The following is a 12,984-nucleotide window of genomic DNA, read 5'->3' as shown; positions in this document are numbered from 1 at the left end:
TTACAAAAATGATGACCCTACCATGCTGCTCAAAATATTATGTCCTTACCATATTGCTATGTTTAGTTAGAAACCATTGCTAAAGACATGCTATATAAAATATTATGAATATTTGAATGATAAGGTTTTTGTCTGTTTGTTTGTTTATTTTTTTTCTACTCTTTTGGAATGAATTTTACTTGAATTTAGCATTTATGATGCAGTTCAGAATCTGTTCACAAAGATAGAGAAGAATACAGAACTAGATACATTATACATATTAAAATGATAAGGCTGTTTTTGTTTATTTTTTTCTGTTTTGAGGAATTATGGCTGCACACCGGCGCAACCATATCCAATTTTTCCACCCAGGGGATAAGACGATTATATTGTCCTTCCAGAATAATACACACACCAAATCAAAACACACAAAATGGTCCACGAATCCAAAGTGTCACGCATAAATTAGTCAAACACATAGAGTGTATAGTGCTGTTCACCAAAATTACTTTGTTATTAGTGCGTTAGTTATAAGTTATTCAGTGATTAGAAAATAGATACCAAAGTGTGAAAAACTTAAATATGTGAAGTCAGCTTTAACAATAACTCATTGATACAGTATGTTGGGCTAGAAACTATAGCTGCATATATGTAGAATATTTTGTTTGTGTTTTGGGTACTTGTATATTATCTGGGCGCCCGATTTTTTCATCGCAGGGCAAAAAATCACGTCGGATCGCATCACATGCAATCATATCGCATGCGATGCAACACGATTGGACCCGATTTTTAATTGTACAGGCACCCAGATGCCTGATTCCTATGTTAAATGCCCCCCCAGACCCGATTTTTTATTGTACACCCACCCTGATGGGTAATTACTATGTTAAATGGCCCACCGTTGTTAATGCCACCTCACTATCAATGCCATCCCGAAGCGTATTTTTTAATCATATTCACAGCACAAAAAAAAGTTAAATTTTGTTACACCTTTTCTTAGGACACTATATTGAAATATGACAAATATGACAAATAAATGCTAAACAGCATACATAGCCAGCTTTGAGTGACCCTTGTAGGAAACCTTTTTTCTTCTTTTTTTGTGACATGATTAAATTGTACAATAAAAATAAATACATTCTCGGGCTTGCAGTTCAGCAATTGTACCTCTGATTGCCACTGTTCACCAATAAGAAGAATAATACAGAGCTGGAGATCCACTGGTATTTTCATCATTTACACATACTGCAGATCTGCAGGAACAGAATCATCATCATTCTGGATTTCCCTATTCTTCCACAGAATAAAGAATCAGCATTTAAATTAATTCATAATGTTTTCATTTATTCTTTGAAAAAGTCGTTATTTTTTTTTTCTTTCTGGAAAGAACTTAGTGAATGATAATGGCTGAGATCAAACATCATTGCAGAGAAATGCAAAACAATCAGATGGCAGGTAACATTCTCCTTCTTATTATCATGGCTGTGTCATTCAGTCTCTGCTCAGACTCATTATTCTATTGTAGAAGAGATGAGAAAAGACACTGTTATAGAAAATGTTGCAACCGACTTTGGATTGGAAATTAAACAGCTCTCATCTAGAAACTAAGACTTGTATCATGTGTGTCATAGAGATATTTTTATACAAATATTGACAATTGATATCTTATGTCAAGGATAGGATAAACAGGGAGATACTAAGTGACACATAAGCTACCTGCTTCCTAACATTTGATGTAGTGGTTGAAGATCCTTTGAATGTTTTTAGTGTCACAATAGAAATTCAGAATATAAATGACAATTCTCCAGTGTTTTTTTAGCAATCTAGTTATTCTAGAAATAAGTGGATCTACTTTCCAAGGAACAGAGATAGCATTGCATAATGCTGAAGATCCAGAAATTGGTATGAACGCAGTACAGACATACAGGCTCAGTGACAATCAGCATTTTACACTGAGTGAAAGCAGCAACCCAGATGGAGGTAAACTTCCCAAAATTCTGTTAGATAAACCTTTAGATCATGAGACACTAACCATTTATGAAAACAATGTAATAGGCTGGGATTGAAGAAATTCTGTGAAGTTTGGTACTACTTTAATTAAGACTATTGTCACAGTTGCCAATATTTAGTCAACCGGGTTATAAAAATATATATATATATATTTTGAGTATGTACATGCTAAGGATGGTGGTGGCTTTGTGGACTATTTCAAAGTACTGATTGAAGTAGCGATGAGAACAGCAATGTACCTGAGTTATCTGTCCCCTCATTAAGTACTCTTATCCTATAGAATTCTTCACCTGGCACAGTGATATTTCTAACTGAAGTTCATGATCAAGATTCTGGAGATAATGCAGATATTGACTGTCATATTACTCAGAAAATGCATTGTCCATTATCTGCTAAATACTACAGATTAGTAACAACAAACACAATGGACAGGGAGAAACTATATTTTTATAATAGTACAATTAAAAGGATATCCCCAGTAGAGGAACCATAACACTGGAAATATCAGATGTTGATGGCAACTCACCAATATTCATCAAGTCTACTTATGTTAACAATGTGCCAGAGAACAACTTACCAGGAGCCTTAATATTAAGTATTCAAGCTTTGGATATTGATATTGGACACAAAGCTACAATTATGAATTATTCACTAGTCAGCAAAAATACAGAAGATCTACTCGTGTAATTTTATTTTTCCATCATCATAAACATCATAAATTATAATCACTGGGGTTCTCTATGCTCATAGATAATTTGATTGTGATCAGCAGTGAGTTTCTAATACAAGTAAATGCCATCTGGCAATGGATCCCCATCTCTGAATAAAAATTCTAAATTTAGAATTTGAATAGTGGATCAGAATGAGAATGCACCAAAAATTCTGTACCCTGCACCTGAAAGTAGTAGATCATTAAATGTTTGAAATAGTCTCTTTTGGCTCTGAACAAGGTACTTTAATAACTAAGGTGGTTGCAGTGGATGCAGACTCTGTACATGAGGTGAAATCAGTACATCACATGTCTTTCAGGAAAATAATATATTGAATTACAAGATTGTGGTCATGGTTAAAGACAATGGAGACCCCTCTTTATTTGTTACAGTTATCTTAATGCTTATTGTTGTAGTGATAGCTTAAAACAGATTATCCCTAAATTGATCAGTCAAATCAATAATGAAGATTGACAGTCAAATTTACATGTTTACTTAGTAATTGCCTGAGCACTGATTTCTCTGTTATTTTTTGGAACTATCATTTTGGTCATTGTATCAAAATGCAAGAATCAGATTTTTACCAACTTTTGGATCTCTAATTAAAAAGTTATATCCTCCAATTGACCTCAGAATGCTCTCCATGTACAGTGATGGATCTTTACCTTTTCCATACTCTTACAATGTGTGTGTGGCTTTGGACTCATCTAAAAGTGACTTTAAATTTCTAAGAAGAAGTTAAAATGTACCTGTGGACAATCTTATTGATACTAAAGATTCTGGATGTGGCAATGAAGATTTATAAGGAAGTAGGACTAGGGACTAGTAGCAGCCATACTGTATATAGGTAGTTTTAAGTCATATATCTTGAGTTGTGTCCTGAGTAACTAACTAATATATGATTCCATGTTTTTTTCAGTCCCGTAATGAAAACATCTCTACTGTATTTATTTAAATGTGTGAACAATGTTGGTTTGATATGTGAACATACATTAAATACAAAAAAATCATTATTATATATTTAAATGATGTTTAATTAGTATTAACATTAAACTTACTCTGTAGAAATTGACTTCCTTTCTATTTGATGATTTAACTATATAGTGGTCATAAGGCAGCTGGCATTATTACTAGGACTCATATTCCTACAGTATGTCATATCTCATTTATGTCAGTGCTTGTGAGATGTATTGACAGAGATGGTCAGTATTTGTAAAAAAAAATATGTGACCAGGGTTGGTGCAAGCTATCAGAGCGCCCTAGGTGGGGGGCGCCCCGGCACTCACCCGCCCCATGGGGAGGAACTTTGCGATGCGTCCGCAGCATAGGGGGGTGATGCGATGCGATGCGGCGTGGCTGCCGCAGTTGCTCCACAGGGGGGATGGGAAGGGGTGGGGTTGCCCGGTGCAATGCGTCACTCCACAGGGGGAGACGGTGGGGTCAGCCTGCGCTAGCTGTCCATCTGAAGGGGGGCATTGCGGCGGCCGCTGCTGAGTTGCTCGGGGGGGAGAGGAGTGACAGCTATTCACCTCCATCATGGGACCAAACAATGTTTGGAGCTCTCAGATCATTCTCGAAGAAACACAAAATTACTTTTTTCTATGAGCACTTATACTGTATGCATCAGCAAACATTGTTTCATTTTATTTCACAATCAAATGTTGATTTTGTATTTAAACTTCAGTACTGTAAGATGCATGACACAACTTTAGTTAATATTCAGTGCCAATGATAACTGTCTCGCATTTAATTGATAGTTCACCAGTAGTCTTTTTTTAGTTGACAAATTAGGATCGTATTTTTTGCACAATTTTATCAAGTTATCAAGTTTGTGGAAATTTTCAGTTTAGAATTTTTCTTTCAATGTGTGCATCATATACAGTCTTAAAATTTAGAGACCAGTTAAGAGGTATTTTAGGAATTTCTAAAAATGAAGTTCTTTTTGTAGAATAAGTTACATGTTAATTCATCATCATATCATAATCATTAATATAGGTTCTAAAAGTATCAGTCTTGTTCGATGGAGCAAAAGATACATTTTTCTTTATAGATAATTTATTTATATGAAGAGACCCAAAATCAAAATTACCCTAATTAAAAAAATAGCATCTCCTCTTATTAATACCATTTTCACACAGAAATAATCCTAGATCCCAGCTTTTATCTGTTATTTGAATGTTAGGTCATTTTGCTGTTTCCAGTCTCACCCCCTTTCACACAGAAAAGCACATTACATGGTCAGACATTTCTATCTGGTAATTTACTGATCAACACAGGTATTGCTTCTGTGTGAAAGGGTCAAACCATGTCAAAATGACCAGGTTTTTAACCCTGCTAAAAACAATGGCTGAAGACCTGGGATTTTTGACAAATTCACACAAGCAAAGGTCCCAGGTTGAATAGTAAGCTACCGATAAAAATGCTTGCCTCGGGAATTCGCATTTCTGTGTGAAAGAGGTATATTTGACTATTTTTTCTTCCCTTACTATGTGTTCAGTACATATCTTATTCTTCTCATTGGAGAAGTTGCAATGTTTTTTCTTTCAATGTCTTCTATAAAACATATTACTCTCCCGCTTATAATAATATTAAAATAAAATCCACCAGAAATATTGACAAGATGTATTTTTGAAAATGTACCGAAGATGATAAATTATAGCCTCATGTGGCTGATTACCATAGACATATTTATAATAGGGGCCCACACCACACACCACTCTCGAGTCCCATGTTGGTACTGCAGCAGAAATCATTGAGAAAACAGTGTTGTGGTCATTTTCCTGGTGATTTGCACATATGCAGTAGAGATTTGTCACAAGGAATGTGGAGCCCACCATGTTTCTTGAGAGCTACATATGCATGATAGAGATTAGTCATTGGAAACACCAATGCTTCTGGAGTCTCCTGTGAGACAGAGAAGAGGAGGCCATCATAAAGTTTGCACATTGGTCCTCTCCTCCGTTAAACAACTGGTGCTGAATACATACTGTAGGGCAATATACTACAAGCATTTAATGAAGCTCATAACATTTTTCATGTCAATAATTGTAGATTTTGCACATTTTACAGAAAATCTATAAATGAATAACAATTGTGAAAACTGCAGTGAAGAGTAAATGTTTCATGTAAATTCTAAACGCACTATTTAAAATATAGGTTTAGGAACATTTTGATTCATCTTAAATCTAATACTTTGTATTGAGTTTTAAATATAATTTTTAAAACGCTCTCTGTATTTTGAATCATGGAACATGTAAAACAGATAGGAGGTTATTGGCAAAGGCAAATTCACTCTCTAATGTAAAAAACCATATGCACTGCCAGTGGGGCAGATGTGTAACATGTGCAGAGAGAGTTAGATTTGGGTGGGGTTTGTACTTCAAACTGATCTATATTGCAGTGTAAAAATAAAGCAGCCAGTATTTACCCTGCACAGAAACAAAATAGCACCAAAATCTAACTCTCTCTGCACATGTTACATCTGTTGCACCTGCAGTGCACATGGTTTTGTCCGTTAGAGAGTGAATTTTCCTTTGCGTGTGAACCAGAATATTCCCCTAAGTTTGTTACTTGTAACCTACTGTAAATCAAAATGTGTGTTGATTTTAATGAACATGAATAATTAAGACTGAAGTAAGGGAAAGAAAAGTCAGTGAACTAGTCCAGCAATGTCAGATATAGACAGATATAGACAGATAGATAGTTCTTATATTTAAACTCTGTGACTTTTAAAATCGCGGGAGCGAACGGCTTCAGCGAGTGTAAGACTCACTAAAGCCGTTTACTCCCGGGATCTGCACATGTGCAAATATGCACATGCGCAGACCCCCACCACCTTCAGAACGGGGCCAAATTCAGCCCAGTCCCATCAAAGCAGAATTACCCCCTTATTTCAGTGTTTTTTATATAGTCTATAGCAGGGGTCCTCAAACTATTTGCTCTGGGACCCCATCTGACAATAAAAATAATTACGGGACCCCAGAAAGTTACTGCAGAAGATCACATAACATGTGTAGTCATCAGAGAGCACCTGCATGGCAGCATTGTGGAGGCATAACATGATGGGAGGAGTCTAAAATAAACAATTCAACAGATTTTTGAATAGTTGCGACCCCATACTGAGAAGGTCGGGACCCACTTGGGGGTCAGGACCCACAGTTTGAGAACCGCTGGTCTATAGTATACTGTCTTGAACTGTAATTTCCTGTGTTCTTGGTTTGCATATTTGTTTATGTACTCTGTAATTGTGCACAGTGAATCCCTTGTGGGATAAAAATAATAAGAATAAATATATATCTCTTGCCCTCTCCTATGTTCATACAAACTTTTTTAGACTTTATTTTTACTTTTATGATTACAAAACATTAGCCAAAATTTTAAAAGCACTGCTCCAAAACTGTGATAGCAGGTGTTGTATATCATGATGTTGCTTTATATTTTAACTACTGTTGCATACATTTTGTAAAGGATACAACTGTGTATTTACTTCAATGGCAAGGACATGATCGCATACATTTTGTAAAGGATACAACTGTGTAGATACTTCAATGGCAAGGCTATGATCGCATACATTTTGTAAAGGATACAACTGTGTATTTACTTCAATGGCAAGGACATGATCGCATACATTTTGTAAAAGATACAACTGTGTAGATACTTCAATGGCAAGGACATGATCGCATACATTTTGTAAAGGATACAACTGTGTAGATACTTCAATGGCAAGGACATGATCGCATACATTTTGTAAAAGATACAACTGTGTAGATACTTCAATGGCAAGGTTATGATTGCATACATTTTGTAAAAGATACAACTGTGTAGATACTTCAATGGCAAGGACATGATCGCATACATTTTGTAAAGGATACAACTGTGTAAAAACTTCAATGGCAAGACTATGATCGCATACATTTTCTAAAGGATACAACTGTGTAAAAACTTCAATGGCAAGGTTATGATTTTTCTATTATTAAACATTTCTTGTCCTGTTTTTAAAGAAAATTTAGTGTACTAATTTAAGTATGCAGAAAGAATTTGTTATAATACAGGATATTTTAAAAACCTGCAGTTCAGCAATTGCGCCTCTGAGCGCCGCTATTCACCAATAAAAAGAAAAATACAGAGCTGGAGATCCACTGGTATTTTCATCAATCTCACACACTGCAGCTCTGCAAGAAGACACACAGCCATTTTCTGGATTCTATGCCTAAAAGGAATGATTACTATTTGAATGTATTTAAACATTTTTTTTTTCATCTGGATTTAAAAGAAAATCTATTATTTTAAAAATGGTTGAAATCAAGCAACAATCACAAAAAGAAAAAGGAATCAAATGGCAAGTAACCTTTTCCTTCTTATTATCATGGCTGTGTCATTCAGTCTCTGCTCAGACTCATTATTCTATTGTAGAAGAGATGAGAAAAGACTCAGTTATAGCAAATATTGCAGAAGACCTTGGATTAGATATTAAACAGCTCTCATCTAGAAAACTGAGAATTGAATCACATGTTTCAGAGAAATGTTTTTATATAAATAATGAAAATGGAAATCTATATGTTAAGGACAGGATAGACAGAGAGACACTGTGTGGGGCAGCAGTTACCTGCTTCCTAATTTTTGATATAGTGGTTGAAAATCCCTTAAATGTTTTTAGTATCAATGTGGAAATTCAGGATGTAAATGACAATTCTCCAGTGTTTTTTAGCAATCCAGTTATTCTAGAAATAAGTGAATCTACTTCACCAGGAACACAGTTAGCATTGCATAATGCTGAAGATCCAGATATTGGTATTAATTCAGTGCAGACATACAGGCTCAGTGACAATCAGCATTTTACACTGAGTGAAAGCAGCAACCCAGATGGGAGTAAACTTCCAAAAATTGTGCTAGAGAAACCTTTAGATCGAGAGACACAAAATATTCATGAATTAATTTTAACAGCCTTGGATGGAGGAAACCCAGTGAGATCTGGGACTGCTCTAATAAGGATAATTGTTAATGATGCCAATGATAATCTCCCTGTATTTTTACAACCAGTCTATAAAATAAGTATAAGTGAAAATACTCCAGTAAATTCTACTATACTGCATGTAAGTGCAAGTGACAAAGATGAAGGCTCTAATGCGCAAATTACATATTCATTTACCAAAAATGCAGAAGGAGATATCCATCATACTGGAATGTTTAGCATAAATGCACATGGTGAGATTAAAATAAGAACTTTCTTAGATTTTGAGGTGACAAAAAATTATGAACTGTCTATTCAAGCTAAGGATGGAGGTGGCTTTGTGGACCATTCCAAGGTACTAATTGAAGTTATTGATGAGAATGACAATGCTCCAAAAATATCTATCACCTCATTAAGCACTCCTATACCTGAGGATTCTTCACCAGGCACAGTGATAGCACTAATTAAAGTTCATGATCAAGATTCTGGTGACAATGCAGATATTGAATGTCAAATTGTTGAGAATGCGCCGTTTCAGTTAATTTCATCTTCTGCTAAGTACTTCAGAATTGTTACAAGAAACACTATGGACAGAGAGAAAGTATCAGGTTATAACATCACCATTTTAGCTAATGACAGAGGTTCTCCCCGACTTTCCAGTACAACAACAATCAGATTAGAGATCTCAGATGTTAATGACAATCCACCAATATTTATGAAATCTACTTATGTTGCTTATGTGCCAGAGAACAACTTACCCGGAGCCTCAATATACAGTGTACAAGCATCAGACCCTGATACTGGGGACAATGCTAAAATTATATATTCCTTTTCCAGCACAAGTACAGAAGATCTCCCAGTGTCCTCTTATCTGTCCATCAATGTAGAGACTGGGATTCTTTATGCTCAGAGATCATTTGATTATGAGCAAAATACTGAGTTTATGATACAGGTAACTGCTAGAGACAATGGGTCTCCATCTCTGAATAGTAATGCTACATTGATTATACGGATAGTAGATCAAAATGATAATGCACCCAAAATCTTATACCCAACTCCTGAAAGTAGTGGATCAACCATGTTTGAGATGGTGCCCTTTGCATCTGAACAAAATTCTTTAATAACTAAGGTAATTGCAGTAGATGAAGACTCTGGACATAATTCTTGGCTTTCTTATCATTTCGTTCACATGTCAGAACCATCTCATTTTACAATCAGTCAGCACACGGGTGAGATCAAGACATCACGTGTCTTTGAAGAAAAAGATATATTGAATCACAAGGTTGTGGTGATGGTTAAAGACAATGGAGTCCCCGCTCGATCGGCTACAGTCACCTTAACTCTTGTTGTTGCAGACAGCTTTCAACAGGTGGTTCCTAAACTCATCAAAGAAATCCATAATGAAGAGCCGAAATCAAATTTGCAAATTTACTTGGTAATTGCCGTAGCATTGATTTCTTTCTTATTTATTGTGACTGTGATTTTGGTCACTGTATCGAAATGCAAGGAATCAAAATCTTTACCAACTTTTGGATCTCTAAGTACAAACTTGTATCCTCCAGTTGATCCTATGATGCTCTCCATGTATAGTGATGGATCATTACCTTTTCCATACTCTTACAATGTGTGTGTGGCTTTGGACTCATCTGAAAGGGACTTTGCATTTTTAAAACCTAGTCAAAATGCTCCTGTGGAAAATCTAATTGATGCTGATGATTCTGGACATGGGAATGGAACACTAGAAGAAAGTATGCAACATTGCAGTCTTCTGCAGGTGAGCTTATAAAAAAATCTACATTTAATTCACACATTTTGGATTGTATCCTTAATTTTAAAAAATGTCTTGCATATTAACCTGTATAATTGTTTTCCAATTTTGGCTTTGCAGTTACTGTAAATGTCCATTAGTTTGGCATTTTAATAGGAGGATGTGATTTGAATGTAAATAAGGTTTTGTGATCTAAAAATTGAACCTGTAGACTTTGACTTGCCCATGCATTAACTTATGTATTTAAAAATCCTGCCTCTATAACAATGTTTAAGTAATGATGATTGACGTGCGATTGTTTTACTACTATGTGTATTTGTATGATTAACTGCAAGCCTGCAAATGGTCATTAAAGGTATCTACCATATAAACTCGAGTATAAGCCTACTTTTTCAGAACATTTTTTATGCTGAAAAAGCCCCCCTCGGCTTATACTCAAGTGAGGGTCCCACTTGAGTCAATAAGTTTTCCCAGTTTTTTTGTTGTAAAATTAGGTGCCTCTGCTTATATTCGGGTCGACTTATACTCGAGTATATACGGTACATAAATTAAAAAATATTTGAATATATATACAAACAGACAACTTTGCTGTGCACCTCTGCCCAGTGAAGTTTGGAAGTGGGTAGTTTCCTTCCAGAGGGTGCTTTACAGTTTAATAAGAGTAACGATAAAGAGAACATTTTCCGTTGGTCCCTGCTGCCTCCCCGCCGGTCGCCGCCACTTCCCCACACCCCCAATAACCCTGCCTGTCTCCCTGAAGCAGGGATGGGCAGGGTTTCTGATCCCCACTGCCAAGTGACTGGGACGTGCATGCATGTGAGATGCTCACACATCCCAGTCAGATTGAGTCCCTCTCCGCCAGCGCTCGCCAGCGGGGATGTTTTGTCGAGCCCTGTAGCTGAACGAGAGGGGCTCCATCTGTATGTCATATCATGAGATTTTTTAAGTGGCCTTAAAATAAATCCAAAACAATAGAAGTGTCACTGGAGCATGTAGTAACCTAGCTAGGTACTGGCAGTTTGTTTTAAAACATTGTAAATATATCAATATTTGAAAAAAGCTTTACCCAATCCCACCCCCTAGTGTAACCACTTTGTTTTAAACCAATGTAAATAATTAAATAAAACATTTAAAATCTTACCCCGAACCTCACCCCTAGTATAACCAATAACACCACTGCCAGCCTATGCTTGTAACCCAAAAAATGTGTGGAATAAATATAATGGTCTTCTCCAAAATGTCTTGTGCCAGAACTTGACTTTACTAAACAAAGCTGTTTACAGTATAGCAGTGAAATCCACAGTGAGGGTTATCCTACTAAAGTACCAAATTAGATCAATACAGATAGATCAGATGTTAATGACAATGCACTACTGTTTACAAAATCTACTTATGTTGCTTATGTGCCAGAGAACAATTTAATATACAGTGCACAAGCATCAGATCCTGATGCCGGGGATAATGCTAAAGTTATTTATTCAATATCCAGCTCAAGAGGAGAAGATCTTGCAGTGTCCTCTTATCTTTCCATCAATATAGAGACTGGGGTTCTCTATGCTCAGCGATCATTTGATTTTGAGCAGCACAAGGAGTTTCTTATACAGGTAACTGCTAGAGACAATGGATCCCCATCTCTCAGCAGTAATGCAACATTGATTATCCGCATGGTGGATCAGAATGATAATGCTCCAAAAATCTTATACCCATTGTTTGAAGTTAGTGGATCAAATGTGTTTGAGATGGTCCCTTTTGCCTCTGAATAAGGTTCCTTAATAACTAAGGTGGTTGCAGTGGACGTAGATTGTGGACATAATGCTTGGCTCTCTTACCATTTTCTACATATATCAGAAACATCTAAATTTATCATTAGTGAGCACACGGGCGAAATAAGACAGCACAAATCTTTCAAGAGAAGGATATATTGAACCATAAGAATGTGGTGAAGGTAAAGGATAACAGAGACCCTTCTTTATCATCTACAGTCACCTTAACTCCTGTTGTTGCAGATAATTTCCAACTGATGGTCTCTAACCTAATCAATCAAATCAATAATGAAGATCCCCAATCAAATTTTCAAGTTTACTTAGTAACTGCCCTAGCATTGATTTCTCTTCTATTTATTATAACTGTTATATTGGTCATAATATCAAATTGCAAAGGATCAAAACCTTTACCAACGTTTGGTTCTCTAAGTACAAACTTGTATCCTGCAGTTGACCCCAGAATACTATCCATGTATAGCGATGGATCTTTACCTCTTCCATACTCTTACAATGTGTGTGTGGCTTTGGATTTACCCGATAGTGACTTTCCTTTTCTACAACCAAATCAAAGTTTCCCAGTGAAAATTCTTATTGATGCTGATGACTTAGTAATAGTAGTGATATATCAGAAGGAAGCAAGTCAAATAGCAGTCTTATACAGGTAGGTTATTGTACATTTTATTTAATTATTTTAGGGTGGCAGTTACTTTTGTTGTTTTTTTTTGCTACAGTTTTGTTATTATAGTACCTTTACTTCTTACTCTGGTTTCTTTGGTTGTGCTTTAATTAAAGCTACTTTGTTAC

At 35.9% G+C, this 12,984-nt stretch overlaps 1 protein-coding gene across 3 annotated transcripts in view; it reads left to right on the top strand.

The window, feature by feature from the left end:
* Positions 1-12,984, top strand: part of LOC146073840 (protocadherin gamma-B2-like) — a 414,290-nt gene that overhangs the window by 17,752 nt on the left and 383,554 nt on the right. Inside the window, exon 1 of one of the 3 annotated variants that reach the window (XM_083181367.1) lies at positions 7,883-10,423. The exons of the other annotated variants lie outside the window; for them this stretch is intronic. Within the exon in view, the coding sequence (XP_083037493.1) occupies positions 7,991-10,423 (2,433 nt within the window). The 5' untranslated portion in view covers positions 7,883-7,990. Of the gene's footprint in view, positions 1-7,882; positions 10,424-12,984 lie in introns of those variants that run through there. 3 annotated transcript variants of the gene reach the window in all.

The sequence above is a fragment of the Crinia signifera genome, chromosome 4 (assembly GCF_055691185.1).
Source record: "Crinia signifera chromosome 4, ASM5569118v1, whole genome shotgun sequence".
NCBI classification, from domain to species: Eukaryota; Metazoa; Chordata; class Amphibia; order Anura; family Myobatrachidae; genus Crinia; species Crinia signifera.
Note: the sequence above shows the minus strand (reverse complement) of the source record. Positions and strands in the feature narration are given on the sequence as shown.